This window comes from Nelumbo nucifera, chromosome 2 (assembly GCF_055504915.1).
Source record: "Nelumbo nucifera cultivar China Antique chromosome 2, China Antique-T2T, whole genome shotgun sequence".
NCBI classification, from domain to species: Eukaryota; Viridiplantae; Streptophyta; class Magnoliopsida; order Proteales; family Nelumbonaceae; genus Nelumbo; species Nelumbo nucifera.
In genome coordinates this window covers 1,498,750-1,524,738 of record NC_142650.1, presented here as the reverse complement: position 1 = coordinate 1,524,738, position 25,989 = coordinate 1,498,750, and the positions used below count along the sequence as shown (strand labels likewise).

General features: G+C 37.4%; 2 protein-coding genes across 3 annotated transcripts; both read right to left on the bottom strand.

Moving 5' to 3' along the window:
* Positions 1-5,002: 5,002 nt before the first annotated feature.
* Positions 5,003-9,802, bottom strand: LOC104594479 (putative LRR receptor-like serine/threonine-protein kinase IRK). Its single transcript, XM_010254765.3, has 2 exons — positions 7,387-9,802; positions 5,003-6,845 (listed from the first exon to the last, which is right to left on the bottom strand). Exons 1-2 carry the CDS (start codon positions 8,844-8,846, stop codon positions 5,393-5,395), a joined length of 2,913 nt encoding a protein of 970 aa, XP_010253067.1. The 5' UTR covers positions 8,847-9,802; the 3' UTR covers positions 5,003-5,392.
* Positions 9,803-13,458: 3,656 nt separating this feature from the next.
* On the bottom strand, positions 13,459-22,674 carry LOC104594477 (vacuolar-sorting receptor 1-like). Of its 2 annotated transcripts, XM_010254763.3 has the most exons (12): positions 21,585-22,674; positions 20,275-20,967; positions 19,585-19,673; positions 19,407-19,476; positions 19,233-19,316; positions 18,786-18,862; positions 18,434-18,515; positions 17,745-17,827; positions 17,204-17,270; positions 14,766-14,894; positions 14,064-14,170; positions 13,459-13,928 (listed from the first exon to the last, which is right to left on the bottom strand). In XM_010254763.3, the coding sequence occupies exons 1-12, from the start codon at positions 21,874-21,876 to the stop codon at positions 13,830-13,832; spliced, it is 1,872 nt and encodes a 623-aa protein (XP_010253065.1). In that variant the 5' UTR covers positions 21,877-22,674; the 3' UTR covers positions 13,459-13,829. The 2 variants fall into 2 exon arrangements, with proteins under 2 accessions (XP_010253065.1, XP_010253066.1); XM_010254764.3 differs by lacking the exon at positions 14,766-14,894.
* Between the last annotated feature and the right edge of the window lie 3,315 nt (positions 22,675-25,989).

Here is a 25,989-nt window from a genome sequence, read left to right as displayed (position 1 = left end):
GAATGAAACTGATGGGTGGGTGCGAATGAAACGTTCTTGTTTTTGGAAGTGATTGACATGGGTAAGTGGAGATGTGCCAAGGAAATTGGCTTTCATGGTAAAGGACTAAGCTCAGGAATCAATCAGCATCCATAGACCAAAGCTTTCTCCAACCTCACTTCTCTAAATGGGCCAAACTCTCTCTCTCTCTCTAACCTCGGTATATTGCATGCAGAGAACTAAGTGTTTGGATTATGTTTGAATTGGCCAAGGATGCCATGTGGCAGCCTCTGCAGCCATTTTCTCTCTCTAGCCACATTGATACCACGCAAGATAGATAAGCACGATCAAGAAGGAGTGTCTTGTACAGACGAGGAAGTTAACTCTGCTTGGGAAGAGGAGCCATATCGAAAATCTTGACGAACAACCTCATCCTAGCAACCCCGGAAGTCTCATCCAATTAGAATATGGACGTCTAATTATAAATAGGTAATCTCTGCTCAGGGTAAAGGACTTTTGGACTTGAAACACCTCTACTCTACCTGCTCTGCTCGGATCAACATTGTTCTCACTTGTTCGCCCCGACCACTTATCCTTCTGTTCTACTGACTTGAACATCAGAGTACCTACCCGGGGAATAACTCTTCGGGTCTTTGACTTTCTCTTTTGGTTGCAGACCTTAGTGCGCGACTCTGTCCAGTTGGCAGGGCTATTTGATTGTGTGCTTGATCTAGAACACATCGGATAAGACAATATTACTAAGTATTGTGTAGAATGCAAGCAATGCTTTGAGTATGGAATTAGTACTGTTATTCAACATCGATCGATCATGAAATATTATGTTCCCCACTGAATCTTTAGAGACATCTTTCCTCTCCCTCTACTATAAATGAACTTCTCCCATAGGATGGGGTCCCAAATGCACTAAATGAGGAGGGGATTGGCAATTGTCAATGGGGCATTCTTCCCCACCAAATTAACACCATATATTATGGTCCCATTAAAATCATTTCACTTCAAATTGAAAGTGTCTATTATTCTTGGAAGATTGTTTCAGACTGTGGTCTATTATTGAAGATGGAACCTACCCAGTGTACCCACCATGATGCCACCTGCTGGCCCGCACCAGTAATCGCCCCCCACTTGTGTTGTACCATATGTGAGTGAAAGGCAAAGGGAAAGAGGTCGTGCCAGATGGAGTTGGGACCAAAACCAAGATATCCATAAATGGCCTTTCCCGGCAATATCTATGATGCCGGAAAGGTATGATACCGGCCGGCCAAAGGCGTGTGTGTGTGTGTCATGTCATCCATCCACTGTTGCAAAATGGGGTCTTAATTCTGAAACGTTGCCTTGGTGATTACCAACACTTGATAGATGTGAGAAATGACATTCATTTGAGACTGAAATTCTGAATGTATGGGGTGTCAAGACTCCCCAGCTCATGTTTGTTGTCTGTTCAGGAGAGTCCATGCAGCACTGGGTCTCATCGTGGCTCCCATTTTGTAGGTTCAAACCAGCAAAATCCAAAATGGCTCCAAGCCAGTCCAACTGCTCCAAAAGTGAGTCTTGATGATCCGGAAGCAGTTAACAGCCAGGTCTACATCAAGACAGACATTCAAAGAGTGTTCAAAATCCAAATGTCTTGACATCTTTCAAAACAGTGTTCAAAATTTTCATCTCAAATGTAATATTTGTGTTGGCATATTTGAGAAGTACAATAAAAAAATAAAATCGAATTGGGTTTTGATTCATGTTTTTATTCTCATAATATGTTTGAAATCATAGGGTGGCCATAAACCGAGCCCAGCCGGGGCCAGGCCTGAGCCCAAACTAGAACTCTTAGCATAGGTGCTGAGTGCAGATCAGCCTTGACCTGTGATCACCCTCATTTGAACCCAAGTCTTTTAGATGAAATGTAGGGGTGGATTCTAGCTGAGCGCCATATATCTGACTATTCAAACTTGCCTCGGATAAAAAAAAAATGAGACTTGAGCTTGGGCGTTTGATTCGAATTAGAAACATGAATTCAAATGCAACTCGACTCAAAAGCTCATAAACTTGAGCTCAACTCGACAGTGCAAGTTTATTTATTACGAATCGAATACATAATAGAAATCCAATTAGATTGGTAAACTTGAGCTTGGGCGTTTGATTCGAATTAGAAACATGAATTCAAATGCAACTCGACTCAAAAGCTCATAAACTTGAGCTCAACTCGACAGTGTGCAAGTTTATTTATTACGAATCGAATACATAATAGAAATCCAATTAGATTGGTAAACTTTACAAACCAAATTTTATTGGGCCCGCTCAAATAGCTTGTAAAAAGCTCTATTTATGTTCATTCCTAATGAAATGGAACAAATCTTAGTATCTTACCACTACATTAAAATTGATTTTCTTGTTAGAGTTAAATGGACTTTAACAACTTTCTATTCTTAGTGCCTATGAGTCAAAAAACAAAAACAAAAATAAATTTAGTTGATCATTAAAATTTATAATTTTGATCGTCAATTTGTTTTTTAAGAGTAGCTCTTTATGGTTCATACTTCACATAAACTGTTTCTTATGTATTTATCTCTTTTTTATAGTCATTAAAGCTTAAGATTTTTTTATTGTAATTGATAGATTTTGAGGACTTAATATCTGGGCTTCTATGACATGTTCATGTGTATATATCTTAATTTTTGCATAAAAAAATCTATTTTGATGTGACTCTAGAAATTATATTTTCCAATACTCTTTTACATTTTTAATACTTTGGATCTTGTATTTTTCTTCCACCAACCGAACACTCCAATAAACCACTCACACTTGAATCTATAAAAAATCAGAACTATAAAATCCTAGTCACTGAGATCTCATGAAACTGTTGAACATGCCTACTCCAAATAAAACAGTAACAAATAAATATATATATATATATATGAAATATAGTTACAATGTGCCGTCTTGCAGAACCAACATCATATGCTATCAACCACTACGTGCTTTGTGAAAGTTGCACGGGATATCATTTTGTCCCTCGACAAAGTAAATAAGTACAAAACTCCTCTTTGTTCTGAACCAACTATTCCCCCTCACATTTCAAGACTAAAGAATTGTTTTTTTTTTAATTTCTTACCTTTCTAAATTCGTGCTATTTTCTTCACAGGAAGCACGCCATGCCCATCAGCCCATGAATTATGGGAACAGGTTTTTCGAAATTCTCTTCCCTTTTCCTCATTTACCACCACAATTTTTTTCTTTTTTTTTTTTGGAAAACTAGATTTATGAAGAGCACCTATTTCATACCCATGTAGAATAGCAAGAGAGAGAGAGAACCCATGTGCAACAGTGGTAGTAAGTGCAAAGTCCATAGAGAAGGTTCTCTAAGGCGGGCCCACAATAGCATTTAAATAAGCAAAAGTTTCAAGTGATATGTATTAGTTTAATAAAAAGGTTGAGATAAGCAAGGGTGACATAATTATAATATGTCTATAATTTATACCAACACTACCTACCTTGCCTTGCTAAACAATAATTGAAATTTTGTCTTTGTAAAGAAATTTTCAATGACAATATTAATTAAGGCTGGCCAGTGTTTTGGGATTGAGAGTTGGGACCCCAACAAGCTAATTGTTATTTATCCGAAATTTAGTAATGCATATAATTGAACGGAGGGAAGGGAAGAGTTGACAACTTAAAAGATGATTTGTTTATGATACTAGACGAAGGAAAGGGAACTCCAAGCTCTTCGGTTTTTTTGAAGAGACGTCAGCTAAGTAGGTGTTTGTTATTAATGCCGTTGTTTTCTGAAAAAACGGTTTTGTATATATGAGAGTTAATTGCACCGTTTTTTTTAGAAAACGACTTCTTTTTTTTTCTGTTTGGTATTGATGTTGCCACATAGGCTGTTTTTTGAAAAAAAGGCACCGGTTTTATTTGGTATTTAGTGCTGTATAACGGTTTTCAGCATTGATCTACATCATCCAATGCCCAAAATGATGCTATATTGATGTCACATCATTGCATTACTGACAGCTGGAGCAAGGTTTTTTCTAAAAAAATGATATCAAATAAGAGACCATTTTCTGAAGCACCGCTTTTTCTGACATGGCACCGATGTAACACCATTTTTTCAAAAACCGGCATCAATGCCAAACACCACATGGAGAAATCGGAATCAAAAGATACGAGAAGCAAAAGATAAAGCAAACTAAATGAGAAATGAAAAGGAAAAAAAACAATGAAAAAGAAACATGAAGAGTGCTTCTTTTCCGACAGCATCTATTCCATTTGTATAAAAATATACCTTCAGTTTCTCAGACTTCATTACTCACTAATTCATCTTTTACCAAGAAAAATAATTCCTTATTCCTCTCTCTCTCTCGGCTCATCATCACTATCTCTAACTCTGCTACGAAAGGCACGCATTAGCTTTTCTTTATTGATAATGGTTCTTTTTCTTTCTTCATTAATTCCATTTACTTCCACCCTCCTTTTGGTTATTCGCTTCCTCACTTTAGCTTTGGCTCAGCGTGTATCACTAAAATCCAGCTTCTGAATGAAAGAAGAAGATTGCAACTGTTCGGAGGAACCAAATAGAGTGGGGCCAACGGCCAATGCCAACCAAGTAGCCAAGCACAACGTAACACATACCGATCAAACCTCTGAATAACAATCACACTTCACACCACCCCAGTCGGCCAGTCCCCAGCCTCAAGATCAAAAAGTGAGAGACGACGCTGTTTATGCGTCGTCAGAAATCATAATAACCCCTCAAAGCGATGTAGCTTAATAGAAATATTCGTTCAGCTTTGCGGTTCCTGGTTCCACTTCCAGCTTGACAGCCGGTTCTACTTCTACCACACACCATTGGATCGTAGGGGGTAGGTAGGGTCTCCTGTTTGCTTCACTTTACATACATACCATCATCCATCCATCCATCCATCGTACAATACAAATCTCCTGATTTTATATTTTTTGAATGGCACGCAAAGAGCAGTAGTAGTACAGTCTCCACTCAAGTGCAAAAAAATTGAACCAATAATGACTTGAGAAATTCAGCCACAATACAAAACAATTGGTTCACAATTCAGATTTCAAAAGGGCTTCCAAATTGAAACCCGGTGAAAAAGAATCCGGCAATATTATAATAACAATAGCAATAATAACATAATCTAAGAAATGATGACACAGAAGAAACTACAAACAGAAACCTCCAACACCTACAGAAAACAAACGAGTGAATAGGAAATTTCCTAAAAACCAAAAATTACAACAATCAATTTTTCTTCTCTCTCTCTCTCTCTCGCTGTGTAATTAGACTGCTAAACTAGCCGGATTCTTCTTCGCCGGAATACCCATTATCCATCCCTTCTATGTTCTCCCTTTCTAGTTGTAGTAAATTAAAAAAAAAGAGTCAAATTCATACCAACTCCTCTTGGCCTTCGGATGGGCATCTGATCAATTCCAATATATTAACCACTTCTGCCATGTCCGGCCTATTTGATGGCACCTGTGACGTACAGATCAACCCTAGCTTCATCACTGGAATTGCTTCCTCCGCTAGGAAGTTTCCACTGAGCCTCCCGTCCACGCACTGCTCCACCCTACCTTCTTCTAATGCCCCTCTCACCATGTCACACAGCACCACCACGTCATCCTCCATATATTCCACAGGCCGTTTCCCTGTCACCACCTCTAACAACAAAACCCCAAACCCATATACGTCACACTTCTCCGTTATCTTCACTGTCCGACATGCAAATTCAGGCGCCATGTACCCAAGTGCACTCTGTATCTTGCTGCTTAAAACATAACGATCAAGCATCGGTAGCAGCCTCGCCAATCCAAAATCTCCAACCTTTGGCTCCCCAGTGCTGTCAATCAGGACGTTGCTTGCTTTCAGATTGTAGTGGATTATGTCCAGTTGGTGCAAGTGAGCCAGGCTTCTTGCCGTCCCTAGAATTATGTTGAACCTCTCATGCCATGAGAGGAAGCTTCCACCCGCTCCTTCATGCAAGTGTTTATACAAACTCCCACCAGAAATAAACTCATAAATAAGGAGTTGCAGTGATGGAGTCCAGTAATAGCCTTCGAGCGCCACAAGATTAGGGTGTCGAATCTTCCCCAACTTCTTTACTTCTCTCTCAAAATCTTCCTGGGACTTAACAAGGCTTGACACAGTAAGCTTCTTGATGGCAACTGGATGGCCATCTCTGAGTACCGTACGGTATACAGCTCCAAAACCACCACGGCCAAGTTCACAGTCCTTGTTGAGCAGGGCATGGGCCCCGGCACTGAAATCAGGGTCACCAGAAAACATGACAAGCTTGCCTGAGTTTGCATCGGTGGTAGGAGAATGGCTGAAGTCATCAACACCCGAAAGCATGAGGGCTGCAGCAGAACGTGAAGTAGATGACCGCACACGGAAGTTGAGGACAGTGACAGCAACCACGCCGAGGGCAATCACGACGGCAGCACCAATTGCAATTAGGGCAGAGATGCTGAGAATGATCTTCTTGGGGTGAAGGTTAGGAGAGAATGAACCCATGCCAGAGGAATCAGAAGATGAGTTAGGGTTAAGGACAATTGGTTTGGGAAGGACAGCAGGGCACGAGCGGTTAACAGCAGAGCCACAAAGGGATGGATTACCAGAAACTGAGGAGGGGGAGATAGTGTTGAAGAAGCCACCAGCAGGTAACTCTCCTTGGAGGTGGTTGTGGGAGATATTGAAAGACAAAAGATAGGGGAGATTGGCTAGCTGCTTGGGCAGGCTTCCAGACAGATTATTCAGGGCTAAATCTACAATTTTGAGATTGGTGAGATTTGCTAAGGTTGCAGGAATTGGACCTGAGAAGTTGTTCTGCGACAGGATCCTATGCAAAAAAAAAAAGGAAAAAAAAAATTCAGATTAGAAACTTACAATAATGATAACAAGTACAAAATCTCAAGACAAAATATTATCCCAAGTCAGATTAACTCCTTGTTGTCTGGCCCTCATTATTAAAATTTAAACAATAGAACAGTGATTTCTATAACCAATGCAACTAAAGCATCACCACAAGCAATGGTGGAAGAAGAATGTGGATTTTCAATAAGTTGAAAACAAGATAAGTTTATTCCTTTTTTTTGTTCAGTTTCCAGGAAAATGGCAAAAGGCATATCTGTATTCAGTCCTCCCCTCCCAAAGACCCCAGATAGCTGGGACAGGCATTGGCTAATGGCCTTTTAGTTTTCAGCAAAACAATTAAGAACCTTGAATTTACAAAACAGTGCGAAAATAATAAATACTTGTGACGGAATGAGCCAGTCAAATGATTTTTTATAGATCATACAGCCTAAAGCAAAGCTTGAAATTTCATAGTGATAATAAACCTTCAAAGCAGAAATGAAACAGCAAGGAGACACAGAACTTACAGAGATGTTAAGGACAAACACTTCCCAATCTGGAATGGAATTTTGCCAGCTAGGAAGTTCTTTTCCAACCTCAGTTCCTTCAAAGAAACAACCTCCCCAATTTCAGATGGGATGCTACCATTCAGTCTGTTCTCACTCAAATCAAGAATAGTTACAGCCTTCAAATAACCTATACTTGTTGGGATAGAACCAACGAGAGAGTTCCTGGATACATTCAAGATCAGCAAGTTGCTAAAAACCCCAATATTCCCGGGAATTTCACCAGAAAATGCATTATCTGACAAATCCAAGACCTGTAGGTTACTATATGATGGCTCCATTGATAGGGGGGAAGGATTTTTTATCACTCCACTTAGTCTATTCTCTGAAAGGGAAACCTTCTGCAAGTCCAATCCAAAAATCCATGCTGGTAGGTTACCTGTCAATGAATTTTGACTAAAATCGATGATCAATAGGTTTTTACAGTTGCTCAAGGAATCAGGCACACCTCCACTAAACCCATTACTAGACAGGTTTAATAGTTTCAGTGATTGAAGATTCCCCAATGAACCTGGGATGCCACCAGCAAACATATTCCCGGACAGATCTACAGCCTCAAGGCTTCTCATTTCTCCAATCACTGCCGGAAGTTCTCCACTAAATAGATTGCCATGCAAACTCAGAGAACTACACATGGTAAGTCTCCGCATTGAATCTGGAAGGCTCCCAGATAGAGAATTCTCGCTGAAATCAATCAACCTCAAGAGTGAACAGCCTCCTATATCATCAGGTAATTGCCCCGAAAACCGGTTCTTCCGTAAATTGATTGATCTCAAATTATATGAGCTTTCCATACCTTTTGGAATCACGCCCTCCAGTAGATTGTCTGAAAGATCAAGTGATCGAAGGCCATTCAAAGACCAGATTCCAGATGGCAACGGGCCAGATAGCTGATTGGAGGAGAAATTAAGACTCGCAAGGGTTGAACATGAGATCAAACTCTGGGGGATCTGTCCTGACAAGTTGTTCTTGGCAAAGGATATTGCTCTTAAAGAACCACATTGCAGGAAAAAATCATCTGGTGTTGATCCTGACAGACTGTTATCACTAAGATCAATGATCCGCAGGCCCTCAAGTCGTGCAAGATTGGGGTTTATGCTCCCCGTGAAATTATTGTTTGAGAGGGATAGTTTGCGAAGGAATTGCAGTTGGAGGAGTCCTCGGCCAATACGCCCAGATAGAGAGAATCCATCAAGAACAAGCTCAGAGACCCGGTTGGTCCTGGGGTCGCATTTTACTCCCACCCAATTGCAGGGGCTGTCATCGTCTTCATTCCAAGATATCAATTTCGACTCTGGATCTTGGAGGTCAGCCTTGAAGACAATTAGCCCAAGAACATCGTCATTGAGAACTGAATCCAAAGATCTCACAAAAAGCGGGACTAAGACAAGAAAGGAAAAAAACCCAAGTAGCTTTCCCATTTCAACAGCTACCTGAGCAGATGTTAAGCGGCCATTGCACTGTAGGAAGCTTCTTACAACCTCCAAAACGAGTTTCAAAGGCAAAGAGAAGTAACAGCACTGAGAAATCTCAGATGTAATAACCAGAACTGTGGAGAAATTTTTCTAAAAACACGATTCTGTGACCGGGTTTACAGTTAGGGCTGGAAAGGACTGATTCACGAACTAAACCTTCAACAAATAGTAAGTACTTTTAGATTGATGTGTTTGTTTATGTTTGTGTGGGGGGAAGATGTTCAAATGAACAATTCCGGTCCATTTCTAGAGAAAGTAAGCCAATAGCACTAGCATTGTTTGTTTTCTAACTGATATGAGCTGAAAGGCAAAAGTTGTTGAGATTACCTGTAGAGACGAAAAAGCAGATAAAGACCTCCAACAAAACACGAAATGACCGATTCAACAAGGAAAAATCTCGTTAGCAGATGATTTCGAAGCTACTACCGGAAAGGAATAACCAAAACGAGAAGGCTCTATAAAGCAAAGCAAACCATACCAAGAATGACTAGAATCTTCAGTAAAGAAACCCTAGAAATAACTAACATGCCAAAACGCCCCTATTTCAAGCTTGGAACTGAAGGCTAACTCGGGATCCACCGCACTAAACTTTAAGAGTTAGGATATCAGACTCAATAAAGTGAGAAACAAGTGGTGGAACAACTCCTGGCGATTGACCTTCACTTCGTCGGAAATGCCGCCGGAACCTGAGACGACGCAACACAATAGACTGGTCTCTTGAACCGACACGGGAAAGTTACGGGTTTTAGCCTTAGTTTAAGCGGAAAACCTTCGAGAAAGTCGTCGGTAAGAGCTGAATCGGCGGGAGACATAAAAAAAAGTTGCCAACTTCAGTCGCCATTAAAGAGCTTTCTGCCCATCTGAAAGAAATAGGCAAATAGCTTCTTTTTATTATTAGCAGCGAAAATCAGGTAGATGTGCCCTCTTTTATTTTTTTTTCAGTACACGTGGCAGAAGAAGCTTGGGTCAAACTTAATCCTATGTGGAGGACAGAAGGCGTTTTGGTCACCAACTGCTTTATGACGTGTCCAATACGTCCAATGTTCGGCGCGCTTTGCCGGAGAATGATATCCAACACCAAGAGGTAACCTTTTTGAAAATTTACAAATATGTCACCCACCAAATTGCAATTATCCCATATTCCCACCTTCGATCCGACCCATAGTCCAGCCGGATCAGGAATTCCGAATTCAGGTTCATTTAAATTGTCAACCTAAAAAAAAACCCGATGACCCGATCGGTCGAACCACTTGCCAATGGATCTTAAATTTCGTTCTTTATCATAAAATATTTTGGAAAAATCTATGATGCACAAACTACCCGTAAAGCAAAAAAAAAAGCGTGAACTAGTGAGTAAATGAATATATACATCACAGTGAACATATTTGATGTTGGTTATGATGATAAGTACATCTTTTAAAATGTGAATCAAATAAGTAGACCATATAATGTCTTTAATGTGATTGGTTGAAATCTTGATTTAACATGCAACATATATCATAAATGCACCATAATTTTGGATTCATTTTTTTTTTATTCTTAAAGAATTTTATTCAAGTCTCGAAGACTTGATATCCCACTTTTAGACCTAATATTCATCTAAATCCACTTATTTCTTTATGTGTTTATAGTCATTTTTATCATTAATGTGCCAATAGTTGTTCTTTATCAACCTATTGTTGTTTAAGCTTTACAATGATGAATATATAACATTAAAGATATGTCTAATTTTTTACTATTTTGTTACATTTTTTATATTTTATGTAATGTTATATATTTTTATATTTGTATTGTTTAATTTTTAGCATCATGATTTGTCCCAAAATGGTTGAACCATTGACCCACCATATCTATACTATATAAAACAGATATTTGCCTTGACTTTGGTGTAGCTCGTAAAAATTAAATTTGATTATATGATTTCAAATTATATCTTCACTCTTTACTTCCACACATGCATAGCATGTGCCCTTACAGGAAGAGTTTTTTTTTTTTTTTTCTTTCTTTTTTTTCATCTCCTTGTTATTTTTAGAAACATTGAGGTTCACTAACAAGTGTTAACAAAATAAATTGGAGAAGTTAGCAATCCAATTTTTTAGTTGCCAAGACAATTTTCAACAACCCATTCAGGTCACCTAAAAGTGAACTCATTTAACTTCTTTTTCTATATTACTATCAAGCCATGACAACATCTATGTCTATTTTTTTAAATTTCTATGTTGACCAAATATGTATATATTTTTGCAAAAAAAAAAAAAAAAAGATTTGCAAGACTTAAACCTTAGTTACTGGAATGAAAAATATTCATTAAACTACACCCAACATACATGCTAAATTATATATATATATATATATATTTATCTTTATCATGTCACAACATTGGGTTCATTATCTTAAGCTTATTTTAATATAAACAACTTGAAAAAGAAAATCTAAAAGTATATGTTATATTTTTACTGCTCATGTTTTTTATTTGAATGAATGAAATGGTAGAAACATGATTTCACTATTCAACCCTTGACTGAAATAAGCAAAACGGTCTTACATCCTGTCCTAAGTATGATAACATTGTTGTGAACATCGAGGGGTGTTCTCCAACATTCATGATTTTGTTTTCTAAATCAAGAACAGCTATGACATCAACGAAATCATATTGGTTTTTGCTGATGTGGCAATTTATTTTTGTTTTAAAAAAACAAAATTACATATATATATATATATATATAATAGTATATCATTTTAAATGGCTGAAATTGAATAAGGTGCTGAATTGATTAATGTTAAGGAACTGCCAGTCTTATTAAAAATATGTTATTTGGGGCAAAACAAAACTCCTTTTTTAAAAACCACCGAGATTTGGAAAGAGTATAAATACAAATATGATATATTAGTAGTTGCTCGGTAAATATTTGTATTTGCACTCTTCCCAAACTGAGCATGTTCTGAGTTTGACCGAGGTCTATACTAATTCCCGTGTGTTTCTGGTTCTATTAATTAAAGGAAAAAGGGTAGGGACAAGGTGGGGAGATAGGTAGATGGATAAAGGAAGCGGCAAAAGCATTAAAAAAGTGTTAAAGTGATGGGAGGTGTGGATTGTGGGGCTATTAAAAATTAAAATAAAAGTGAGAGGAAGTAGTGGAGGAGACAGTAAGTGCGTCTCTCAAAACTCGGTAGTGTGTACAAGTGTGTGCTGTGGCTGTGCGGAAGGAACCCCATCAATAGACAGACACACAGACAGACTTTACCATACGTCAAATTTTGGACAGAGGAACCGACAGTGAATTAATTTTCAAATTCGTATCGCCTGAGTTTCGACTTTAAAGGGATTTTCGAGTCTATGACAAAAGCATTTACTGATTATCGATTAATGCATTGCAATTGAATTTGTAGTTGCAGGTAACGTACTTAATTATTCATTCCTTTCGAAAATGAAGAAACCAAAATAATAAAAAGCCTTAAGACTCCTTATCTTCTCCCCTCCGCTCTCCTTTTCCGAGTCCTGTCTTCATCATGTCGGTGATCCGCCTCCAGCGACTTCTTCCTTTTTGAGCTCCAATGACTTCCACCCCATTTGCTTTCGTCGTTCAAAAAAGTTGCAGATATTGCTGATCTTGCACCACTCATTACTTGTTTGGTGCAGATGGTAGACTGGTGTCGTGGTTTTATTCCATGTCCACACAATAAAGTTTTCCGCCCACATTCCTCCCGAGAACCCAAACCATTATCTATGTTTTAAACAACAATTTCATCTGAGTGTTGATTCGAGGTGCATTGGGGAGAGAGGAGCAACGAATAGTGGGAATCTTGGCCTCTTGGGTTGAGATGAGAGACCCGTTTAAAAGCTGCCACCTGACTACTCCATTAAAATACCAAAAACTAAGGTGACCCATTTTCCATCTTACCATGAAAAGACTATATATGATAATGAATTGATTCGATGTTAAATTAAATCCATTAATTGCTTAAACCATTAAATTGAATCAATTCATTATCTGCAACAGTTGGTGGTACGCTGGTAGAACAGACCCATCTGAAATTCGCCTTTCATTCCTAGCTACCCATTCACAATAGCATTCACAAATCACAATAGGGTTGGACCAGATTCTTCCTGGGTCTGTCTTAAATCTATTAACACCCCAAACTTGGACGGATCCAATATTTGTTGACCCAGGGTCCCAGGCCCTACCAATGTTTCTTATTCCGGAGGCCATGTCTCGTTGAAGATAGTAGTGAACCGAGACGCAGTCGAGTACTTGCTTTCCCATGGACATGGCTCATGGGTGGCGAAATTTTCTTTTCTGTGATTGCTGAATTTTCTCCTCCCACTTATCCAGTGAATAGGATTAATAAAAAAAATAGTATAGTAGTATGTATTTAATAGGGGAAAAAAATGCAAAGTTAGTTCAAGTAATGTTTTCTTTTTCATGTTGTGGCTTGAAGTCTGGTGTAAATTATATATGGTACCCACCTACCTACAAAACTAATAACCAATCAACTGGTATTCATTCAGATTCACGTGGGCTTCCCTAATTGGCTAATGTTCTTCAGGTATCATACCTTTCTTTCTGCTATCATAGAAATTGCCTTCTAATATTAACCGGATAATGCTGGCTAATGCTAGGTTGAAGGGACATAATCACCAAATCACCTAGCTGCCCTGCCTATCTGTGGCAGCGGGAACTGGGAACCAACCATGACAAGTTTTCATAGACAGACTCGGCTTGTACGTGGATTAGGTTGCCAGTGTGTCTGAACTCCATACAAAAAAGGGCAAAAATTCTACAGAACCCACTAGTAAACTAAATTAAGCACATACACGTACAGACAGAGTAACAGAGACGAAGCTCCCCCCATCGACAAAGCAATCAACAGGAGGCACAGGGAGGGTATATGATCAAGCGCAAAACCTTGCTCCTCGATGCTGCAGTTTCAAATGTTTCCATGGTGTATGTGATTAGGGACCTCTCCCTGACTATCCAATGGCATGTATTGCGCCATGATGGCCCGGATTTCTGAATCCATGTATCTCTGCATGAGATTCACCAACCATGAGAATTGAGAAATGCCAAGAATGTATACGAGCATAATCATCAACTCTTTTTCTTTGGGGGTCTGGGGGGTGAACAACTGAGGACAGAGTAACAAAAGGATGTCAAAACATACCCGGATTCTATACTTGTACACGCCATACCCTATAACACCAACACCAGCCAAGGCAAGGACCATGACCCACACAAAGTTCCAGCTGACGGTGGAGGTACCCTCTTTACCTGTATATTCATTCCATGGGTGAAATTAATGGCGCATACAGCGAAAAAGAATAGGCAGTAAAATTTTTCCAAGAAAATTTAAAAAACAAACATCTAAAGACAATTGGTATGGTAGACTTTATGACACATCTTTGTAGTATGGTACCCATAATTCCTAAACTCTCCAATACTTAAAGATGAAAGAGAACTCAGACAATAAAAGAGAGCAAGAAACAAAAGCCAAATCATTCCAAACTATTCCAATAATAATTAGATGTCTAGACGTTAAGAGTATGGTAGAGAAATTATAGATTAATATATGAGAATTTCATGATTCACAGACACTACTATTAACTAATCTATGCCTTACCCAATGCACAAAGAAAAGAAAAAAGGTAAAAGGAAAACAAAGTTGTCAGTTGATACTAAACTAAACGAGTTCTTAGTAGAGTATAATTGACATTTATAGTCAATATAAGAAGCTAGAGAACCAATGTCCAGTTGACCACTTCATACTAAATGATAACCCGAGTTCCTTTCTATTAAGAGACAATGGGATCTCATGTGGAACAAGCACCAAAAAAAAAAAAAATGATGCTTGTATAGAGATACTCACTTATGCAAGTATCGTGCTCTTGCATATACAATAAATTGCCACTGCAGCTGCACTCGTAGCTACCCCATGTGTTCTTGCATTTACACTCAGGACATTGGCAAGCAAGCTTTTCCTTGCACTCATCCACATCTGGAACACAGCAAGAAGTTTTATGATCGTTCATACAAGAACAAGATAATAGAAAGAACCAGATAAATTGAATCAATGTGTTTCCTGATTGCCACCACTCTTTTAGTTGGCAATTTTTAGGTGGTCAAAGAAAAAAAATAGTCAGGTATATCACCCTGTACTACCAACTAAATTACCAATTATCAGTGGGACACCCCACCACAGATCATAAAACTCATAATTCTTCTACTGTCTTAAGGGTATAATGTATGAACTAAGATTACGACCCATCCAGAAACTATTAGACCAACTCTAGGGTGCAGAAAGTAAATTGCACCGTGTATAATCAGATATCTGTACTTGACCATACCCCAAGATAAACCACATAAAATTTGTTTTTGTCCATGGGATGGTTTGGTGGTGAGGGTTTCCTGAACCTATATGAAACATCTGCACAGGATGATAGAGGCAGAATTTAAATTGAAGGGGCAAGAAGTGCCAAGGGCAGACCAGAAAAGGACATAGGTTGAGAAGTAATGAGAAATGAGCCAGGGCCCATAGTTTAACAATGAATGTGGCATTGAATAGAACAAAACGGTAGAAGAGAATTCATGTAACCAACATCTGGATATGGCTTAGATGATGATGGTGATGATGATATTTATCTCAAGATTGTATAAGATACAGATTGAAGTTCCTAAATTGATGGCATATAATCATGAACCCACTTCAAAATCTTTGGGGGTTGGGGGTATCAATATATCCAAGCAAGGTTCAAAGTATTGATCGGGCGTATCGTATCATATCTTTGGGTGCCCAATCACCTGTTTACAGGTGTTTTTGGGAACCCCTTTTTTATTAAATAATATATAATTATACTTAAAACTGAAATTTGAAAAAAAAAGCTAAAAAAAATAAAAGGCACATCACTTAAAGTACGAATACACCTCTGCAAATACAGAGGTGTATCGATACTTTGAACCTTGTGTCCAAGAAAATCCAGTTTAGGTCCCCAACAGCATCCAATTTATAACAGTCCCTTTGCAGTTAGGTTCTTCCACTTTTTTGTCCACCAAAGCAAGATAAGTTCTTAGAGAAGTCAAGCTAGAAAAGCCCAGCTCCATAAAATGCATGCAACTTGTCACTTCATTATAAATTTGTTTTTCATATAATTCAGCACTTGGTATAGCTGTTGAGAATGTACAAAATCATACTTCATGGTATTTTTTTTTTGGATCCAATGATGGTTATTCTGTTACTTAAGAAGGTTAGGCACATTAAAGTTGCAACTTGTTACCTCATCATCAATTCAGTTGTCATATATTGCAACACTTGTTTGTCATGTATTACAGCACTTGGTTTGGTATAGATGTTACAAGATCAAGTATCATGGTATTGTTTGGATCCAAGTGATGGTTATTCTGTTACTTAAAACATAAGGTTAGGCACACTAAGGCTTAATCCCCTTTTTTGCCATCTTCTGGTGTTCTCTACTTTTAAAGGTGTTGACAGTCCTTTATCTAAGGAGAGTTATATGATAAAGAACCAATTATTGGGAGAGAATTCTTTGTGATATCCCAAGACTAACTTAAATTGTGTAAATGGCTTTCTCCTGTAAACCTTCTTACAATTTGTTTATGCATGGAATCAGTCCTTGTTGAGTTCTATAGCAAATTTACGGTTCCTATTGCAAAGGAAATTAAATCAAAATGGTAGTTAGTAAATAAAAAGGCATCTGATAATGGTAAACAAAAAAGCAAGCTCAAGACAAAGTACAACCATTTCAAAGTTGAATTTCCTGCTATTTGAAGAAGCTCATGAAAATGCCAATCATCTTTTTCATTCATTGCAATTTCAGTGAGGGGCTGTAGGCTTACTTCTTGGCAGTTTTTAGGTCAAGATGATGTTTTTACATACTCCTAGGAAATTCTTGACTCTTGAGATATAAGAAAACAAAGCAATAGAGCAAAAAGAACTTGTGAGTTGTGATGTTATCCCTTAGCTATAGTGTGTTATATGGAAGGAGAGGAACACCAGAATTTCTAGTAACAAGGCATACATTTCTTCTTAACTGTCCATCCACAAAGAGTTCAGGTAAGTATACTTTTCTTGTATATGAATCATAAATAGCAAAAGTATTGGCTTTTCCAGAGTCTATTGATGGCTCCTGCTGTATCTAATACAAATATTTATTTGCATCTAATACAAATATTTATGATAGAACTAAAATTACAGGTAGTCCCTCTGCAAGCCTAATGGTCCCCATCAGAACTCAGAAACTAACATATGACAATAACTAGAGAAACTAAAGGTTAGAAAACTGGAAGTACCTTCACATGAATTAACTCCATCACCTTTGAATCCTGGAGGACATTTGCAACCCTTGGAATGATCTTCCTGAAAACCACAATGGCAACCTACTTAAATCACAGATACCAAAAAAAAAAAAAAAAAAAGATACACACAGATGAAAAGGTTTCTATACAGTGTTGCGTGACTATCCAAAATGGACAATGTGCCCGTGTCAGACATGCATTGATGTCCAACATTCCATGGATTCTTGAGGACACTTCTACACAGCAGTTCCTTTTTATCTCCTAACTTATTTGACATAAATGAACAGATAATGTACAAGACAATTGTATCAAAGATTACTTGGTAACAGAGGCAACATTTAAGACCCATTTTTGCAAGCATATAATGTTAGAATTAAAAAAAAAAAAACTATTTTAATAGTATATATTTTTCCATAGACATGTCTGCATGTCCATGTTTTCTCATCTTTCCAGGCAAACTCTTTGACACATGTTAGATTCTAATCTCATGTACGAGCAACACTGTTTCTGTAGCATGTAATATTGAACCACTTACTATGCAGGCAGAGAAAGTCTTGCCATCTTGGGTTTTCTTCCAACAACCACCATTGTTAATTTCACAGCGTAAAGCTCCTGAAGCTGTTGAAGCAATGATTAATCAGTTGATTAAATGAGATAAATATACATATGACAGAATAAGAATAATATATAGTTAACAAAAGGTTGAATGTGATGCAAGTCTTTAAAATCCAATTCCTCTACGAAAAAAGCAAACCTTTGATTGGATCTAGATCCTAGGAATACTCGAAATGAATACAAATCCTTTCTAGTCTGATGTCAATATTAAGTGGACAGGATAAATAAATTTAAGATTCTAGGAATTTGATACAAGTACATATAACTTCTATTCTAAGAATTTGGTTTCCACAAAAAATCATCATTTCATAAAACATTCTAGCTTTCTTTTCCAGATTAGCACCTTTTCAATAATCATTAGGCCTCTATCTATGTTAGAAGTACCATATATATGCAGAATAATTTCCATCTCAACATACATGAGAGAAGTAAGAAATGGAGATCAAAGCTATCAATGATCAGATGATACACCAGAATTTAGAAACCTCTAACTTTGAGGTTGATATGCAATACTATATGTCAGCTGGTAGATTGGTGAAACAGAAAAGTGCATTGGATTTATGTAAATGAACACATATGCAGGCATCTTAAGCACAAAATAGCATTTACCTTCACAATGGGTATACCCATCACCAACAAACTTCACACCTCGAACAACAGGGCACTCACACACTCTTCCTCGAAATGTATCCTATAGAGAGTTAATGTGAAAAACATTAGAAGTATCACCAAAGGTAAAAAAAGACTCAACAGAAAATTTATATAAATTGAGAAGAGAAATGGTATATGTTATTATAAATTTATAATAACAAATACAAAAAAAAATGAAGGTGGTGAAGTAAAAATGAGAAATAGCTCATAGTCCAACTGTATTATTTAAAAATTAACTGAAAGAAAAAGAAAAACATGAAAGAAGAGGGGAAAGGATGTGCAAGACAAAAAAGTTGAAATGAGAGAGTACCTTGCAAGCAGTAATGTTAGCAGCTTTGTCTTGCCAGCATCCACCATTATTTTCCAAGCACTCATTTGTTTCTATATCTGCAGGAATTGTAGAGAGATGAGTACCAATTTTCACTAACAGGTAATAGGACATACATGATGGAAATAAGGCCAGCATCGCACAACCAATCCTACCCAAGATTCGGAGGGTTTAAGAATTAGGCAAGCTAAAAAGAATGGTTGGGGGAAAAGGTTTATACATGGACAAGGATAGTTGGCTACCCAGGTGGTTTAATTTCAAGGCTACATGCCCCACCAGGACATGGCCGCCTTATGGAATGAGACAGATGAGTTAACAGAATATACACAGTAAACCAGGCTATATAACAACCGGTATAATGGATCACTGGTATTAGAGCAATATCAACAAGGTACATAAATGCAGACACGCTGAAATAGATTTTCTAACCTTCACTTAAACAAACAGCTGGCTCAGTAGTCTCCTGGAAGCCTGCACATATTGCTTTAAGAACAGCTCCTTTGTCCAATTTACCTGCAACAGTTGAACATAAATATTAGAGATCAAAAGGGAGAATAACATTAGATAGATCTGCATATAGGCCTTAAATTAACTGTTTCAGACCTCTATATTGTCTATTATTGATGACAAGAGTTGGTAGTATCGTAACATCTCCGCGAGAACCTTTGCCAATCTAAATATGGGATCAAAGACAAGATCAGTACAACAAAAATAAGGAATAAGATGAAGAAGAGAAAAGGATACAATTACATCATAGGTGACCATGAAAGAACTGGATAACCTGTGCATCCTGTTCAGCTTTAAGCACTGGATTTTCAATATCTGCCTCTGTGTCTCCAATGCATTTGTCTATCTTCTTCAGATCAATACCTGTTAAGATATGTCAATCCATAACAATATTTAACATTAGAAGTTATAAGATAACCTTGACTACCATCCATGCATACGTTGGTTGATAACCATTATCAATTTTCCTTTAAAGAAAGGAGCAAACTAGGAAATTGGCTTCTGATAGAATACATAATTATACATTTACCATTCCAAAAAAAATACATAACTATGTATTTTCTATATTTTTTAAATTTAGAAAAATCAAGGCCACTAAGCCAGAGGCTAATTCTTGGATGATCATATACTAACAACCATGCATATTGGAACTCCTAATAATTCATGCATGGGGGGGGGGGAGTCAAAGGGGGTTTATTATAAAAAATAATTAAACTAAATTTGACAGTATGAATTTCGAAAAAAAACTACTGAATAGATAAAACTTCCGGAATGAATAGAGTGGAAAAAAAGAGAGATACTAACATCCTCCAGATTGAGTTATAGACATATGAATTGCATAGTCTACTTCATTTCTTTTTCTCCTTCAAGGTAAGCATGTCAACCTAAATTAAAGGCATAAAAAGACATACAGACACTTTAGAACCATTTGATATCTGAACAAAGCTAAAATGTTCGAACCTACCAAGAGATCGGATGACTTGGTCTGCACACTCCTTGGTGTACTTCTTCTCTTTCATTGGGCAGCGAATTGAAAAGTCAGTTACATAGTCCCACCAAAGCCATGGTTTTCCACTTTCATTTGCAACCCTAAACAGGCAAGCCTGACGTAAATTCTGAACCACTACATCCTTTCCATCATACCCTTTACTGAAGTCCTGTTCAGGATCTGGAGCACAATACCTCCCATGGTTTATGCACTGAGACTTGCACTGCTTGCTCAAAGTAAAAGCCTCTGGACAGTACCAAGTAATGTAGTGTGGGGTGAATTGAGTGTAGCCCTTCTGCTCAAGTATCTGGGCTGCTCCTTTGAAGTTCCTGACAAACTCAATCTGGCTATCACATTTAGGACCACATTCGTCATTGCTATTTGTCCAGAATTCATACTCAACCCGCTCATCCGGGTGGGGGAGTGATTCCCTCCAATCCAAATTAATGTTAATCATGTCCCCATTTGATAGAGCTTTTTTTATGCCGTCCCCAAAACTCTTGCTAATAAGTGCCGAGGGTATGGTGATATTCTGTAGATAATCAGCACTTGAATTCTCTTCTTCTGGGGTGTCCATGGTGATCAAAGGTTCAATCTTGTCATCAGCAACAAGTATAGCTGCTGCGCCAGCTTTCTGCGCATTCCATGCCTTCAAGGTGAAGAAGCAATCTGCCAGCAATTGAAGGCTTATCGGTTAGAAGCAAGTTTTCATGATTCATTTTTTCTCAGTTCGCGTGTATATGAATCTATGGAAAACCAAGTTATCAGAAAGCACGGGAAACAAGGTCTATATATAATGCAAGAGACATCAAGATCAGTTCCCGAACTTCCTAAACCAATCTGCTGGGTCCAGAACATCAGATGCCAAAACTAGAAAACAGGTTCACACGGTAGAATGGGTAAGAATAAGAGCATTTGAGTATAGCTCGGTTCGGCAACCAGGGATGAGATGTGAAACATTTTATATTGAGAAGAGCCCAATTCAAGATAATATAGAAGGTATACACTCAAACCAGGTGGAAATTGCAAATGCAACTGTTAAGTAGTTAATGCCCCAAAAAACAATAATTAATACCCAAAAGCCACCAAACTAAAAATTTCCACTACAAGCCGAGCAAAGGAAAAGGAAAAAGAATCGTCATTAATAAACAACATAAACTCATAGATCACAGAATTGATCAATCACGAGGAAGCATTTATGTCGCAAACAAATTAAAACTCAAGGAAGCTATAAAGTTACCCGGTTCGAAAAATATAAAAGCATATGCAAACAAAACATAACTGACCTCCTCTATCAGCAAGAAGAAAGGTCGGAAGACCTCCAGGCTTCGATTTGAATGATAGATCGACCTCGTCGAAGTCGTTGCATGCCTTTTGGTTCACTTTCGGGTAAACCACAGTCCCAACCATGGTGCCGCCATACTGAGGAACACCAAAATTCCCAATTGCGCATTCGTAAACACCTTTCAATGACTGCGGTGAAGTCACCCGTAAGCTATTCTTTTCCACCACAAATCTACCGAGACAGGAACCGCAGAGAAACAAAGCCCAGATGAAAAATCGTAGCTTTTCCCTCATCTTCTCTCCAGAAGAGAGAATCCAAACCAAATACGTTACTTGCTCAGTTTCTCTTAATAACCGACTGAAACAGAGGAACCCAAATCGAGAATAGAAAGGACACCACCAGATCACAGAAGTTCAATAATAAAGAAAACCCGCATCACATTACTTAACAAAATATAAAAATAAAACTCATATCATAATAAAGTGCTCTATTTTTATTCCTTCCCTCAAAAGTTAAAATTTAGATCGGAAAAAAAAAACAGTATGAAATTCAAAAGATCTTCACAGTCACAGGTAGATCATCGGTGCATTCAAACTCTAGTTAGTTTTGCTAAGCTCTTCAGCTTGCTTAATCGGAAAGGTGAAGTTGTGAAGAAAGAGGAGATGGTTGTGTCTGTATCTGAAACGAGAAACTTCTTTCCAAGATTGTAATCGTATTCATCCACCGCTCGACGACAACAAATAAAACTGCGGAGATCCGTCAATCTATATTGTAGTCTAATCCAAAATCGTCACGGATGGAAGCTCAGTGGTAATTAATTAAACAACTTCTCTTTTACTTATCTGTCGCGACTCTCTCTATTTTTATTTTTATATCTAACAATCAATTTAATCCATCAAAAAAATCAATTTAATTCATTGACATTTGGCTTGAAAGCTGAAACTATCCAATTTTAATGAGACCAACCCTTGACAACCATCTGATAGGAATAATAGCGTTCTTGGTTGGATACGACAAGTCATTCCGATTCCAATCCATGGTTTCTTTTTGGAGACGTTATTGCACCGGTTAGATGGGGAAAGTCCTTGTATAAGTGAATTGAGTATGTAATCCTTAAATCCTTATCAATCAACGGTCAGGATGATCGATATTGGTCCAATGTAGACTAGTATAGATTATAGAAATTAATTAAATAAGCCCAACATTTGATTTGTGAGAAGTGAAACTGCCACAAAAAAAAAAAAAAAGCATTTGTGAGAACTGAGAAAGAAAACAAAAATAAAGTAGCATAGCTCTGAGGGGCCCACCACCCAGTTGAAGAACGACTCCTGACCGCTAAGCCAGCATCGCGTACCTTACATGCAAAACACGTGCCGCCTAGAGGATTCTAGTTCCACTGAGTACTGACCTCTTCCTCTTGAGATTGTGTTGGGCTGCAATGTGGGCCAGTTTGGATTGGGTTGACGTCAACTCCAATATCTAATCCAACGGTCCAACCCAATGTCTTAAACCTCACAACTCCAATCCAACCATTTTCCAAACAACCCCGCTAATACTGCATTGGTTCATTCTAGCAAAGGAAAGGAAGTTGCAACGTGGTTTTGGATTTTGGATTTTGGATCGGAGATCAAGTGTAGAAGTGTTCCTCCTTTTTAGAATAACCTTGTATCTATCACCAAACATCACTTTAATCCTCATCCTTCTTTTTATCATCCAAAATGAAAATATCTCACCTCACCTCACCTACTCACCCTTCTAAAGAAATAATGATATTTGTTTATTATTCTAACATTTCGTACTCGTAGCAGTGGTAGTAATAATCGTAAAAGGAGACGAAATGATGGATAGTGTGGGGGTGTGACATGGGATGAGTAGAGGAGGGATCAAGATTCGGAGAATGGATAGTGATATTAATTGCAGAACCCTAATTAGTATTTAGTAATTAGTTTGTTTGTTAAATAAAAATGCGGCAAAAATTATATTGGACGAATAATATATAAAAATTAAAATACAAAAGAGGGGCTTTTACTTGGACTTGTCCACATGGCCATTATTATTATAATACGCGGCAGATGTAAATCCAATGGTGAGGTGGTCCTAGCAGTGCACTTATATCACGTGCATGATATACATAGACATGTGGCAACTGGAAAGCAGTATGATGGTACGGAATTTCTTACTCTCACTCTCACCATTGAATTGACATGTCAAGGATATTTATGTCTTTCATTTTGACATCAAGTAAACCTATTGTGATAACGTTAAAGGATAGTGCCACTGCCAATGTAAGGGTGTCAATTGACCGGTTTTAGATTGAATCCGTCCAGTCCAAAATCAATAAGATATATTGGATTGAATTAATTTGATCCAAAATATTTATTAGATTAGATTGGACCTGGTTCATTCATAATAAATTTATATTAGATTGAATTGGATTAAATTAATATCCGGTTCATTAATATAAGATAAGAATATATGTGTCAATGGATCAGGTTTGGATTGAAATTAATCTAAATCAAAATGAATTTAAACAGATTAAACTGTTTAAATATTAAATTAGACTGATCCAAATTGATCCAAAACATTTATGGACTTAATCCATTTATAATAGACTCACATTGGACTGGACCGGATTGTACCAAATCCAGTCCAATTGACACCCCTACTGGCTACTGCCATGCATGCATGAATGAATGGATACCAGAGAGAGAGAGAGAGAGAGAGAATGAATCCTACAACTCATCCCATTGCCCACATTGACATGTGGAGATGGAGATATAGTGCAAAACGCTCCCTACCCTCAATTTTGATGTATTTCATTGATATTGATGATGAGAAATCCCTCGACCTAATTAAAGTCCAAATGCCCTATAATCATAAACATCCACAGTTTCTCCCAAAAGCCCTTCTCCTCTACTCTTCTGATCATTACTTGGTAAATCTCTCTCTCTCTCTGTGTGTAGGGCTTGAAGGTAAACTAGATTCTTACTGATTATTGTATGCCAGGGGCAGGGCCACTACCTACTAAAATTGAGGCAAACTATTACTTCTCAGTGTGGATTTCATCATCTCTCATTCTTCACTTCCAATCCTTTATTTAGAATGGAGGGGATTCTGCCGTCATCTTTATTGCTTGATATCAATTTCATAGAATGGAATAAAATCTAACGGATCAAGACATGTCCGCTTGCAGGAGTCATCCACCATGAAAGAGATTCCGATCATCGTCATGTCATCGGAGAACATCCCATCTCGCATGGACAAAGAAATACTAGTTCTACTATATCCTCCCATTCTTTTCCCTACTCTCGCAACTTCAATATGCATGAATGATGAGATTAATCCGTTTGGACTTGATTTTGTCCAACCAAGTGCTTGGAGTAAGGAGTTCAAGAGTTCATTTTGAAGCTCCTCTGGAAATCAGACGTAAACAAACGCTACATTTAGAAACAATGCAAATATGTAAAGTGTAAAATGGTTCATATAAATTGTAAAGTTGGGTTAGTTTTGTACCGACAAATTTACTTTCTTACCAAACAAACTTTTAGCTGTAATGAAGTAAACAAGAATTTTAATAAAATTTATGCCTTTTTTATCAAAAACCTACTTGAATGCAAATTTAATTCTTTTTTATTAATGTATTTTTATATTTTATTATCAATGTAAACTAGTGAATGACCCTGTACTCAGTATGGGGAAGTTAATTATATATATAATCAATTTTTGAAAAGAAATAGTTTTCAGTTTTGAAACTATTTGATAATGACAGTTATATGAATTCACAGTCTTCATTATAGAAATAATAACTTTATAAATAATAATGAACACTTTATAAATGAAATAGTCTAATGAAAGTTATATGAACAATAATAAAATCACATAGGTAAGAAAGAAGAATAATTGTCATACAATGGAAAAATAAATAAACATATTTTTTATATTTCTATTTTCCACTAACAAATATGATTGTGCTTTCATGAAATTGAATTCTTTTAGGTGCTTTAACAATAGTAATGACCTTCAAATCCATTCTCAATCTTAACATGTAAGATCTTACCTCAGAATCTAATCTCGCACAAATTTTTTTCTCAAAGGATTCTCAATTATAGTTGTTGATCCAGTAATCAAAGATTCACTTGTAATCTTTGTCATTCCTAGGAATGACCCCCGTACTAAGTACAAGGCCATTGGTCTAAAGATCTTACTTCATAATCTAATCCCGCACAAATTTTTTTCTCAGAGGATTTTCAATTATAGTTGTTGATCCAGTAATCAAAGATTGACTTATAATCTTTGTCATTCCTAGGAATGACCCCCGTACTAAGTACAGGGCCATTGGTCTGAACTATTTAAGTTTTTTAAAAAAATCATCTATATTAGAAATTTAGGTTAGGTTTTTATTTGAT

Bases quoted from the DNA above. Each gene is read 5' to 3' on its own strand.
- LOC104594479 (XM_010254765.3), bottom strand. From the start codon at position 8,846: ATGGGAAAGCTACTTGGGTTTTTTTCCTTTCTTGTCTTAGTCCCGCTT. The intron at 6,846-7,386 runs GTAAGTTCTGTG...TTTTTTGCATAG, and splicing joins TGTTTGTCCTTAACATCTCT to GATCCTGTCGCAGAACAACT.
- LOC104594477 (XM_010254763.3), bottom strand. From the start codon at position 21,876: ATGAGGGAAAAGCTACGATTTTTCATCTGGGCTTTGTTTCTCTGCGGT. The intron at 18,863-19,232 runs GTTAGAAAATCT...CAATTCCTGCAG, and splicing joins AGCTGTTTGTTTAAGTGAAG to ATATAGAAACAAATGAGTGC. The intron at 17,271-17,744 runs GTAAGTGGTTCA...TGTGGTTTTCAG, and splicing joins AGACTTTCTCTGCCTGCATA to GAAGATCATTCCAAGGGTTG.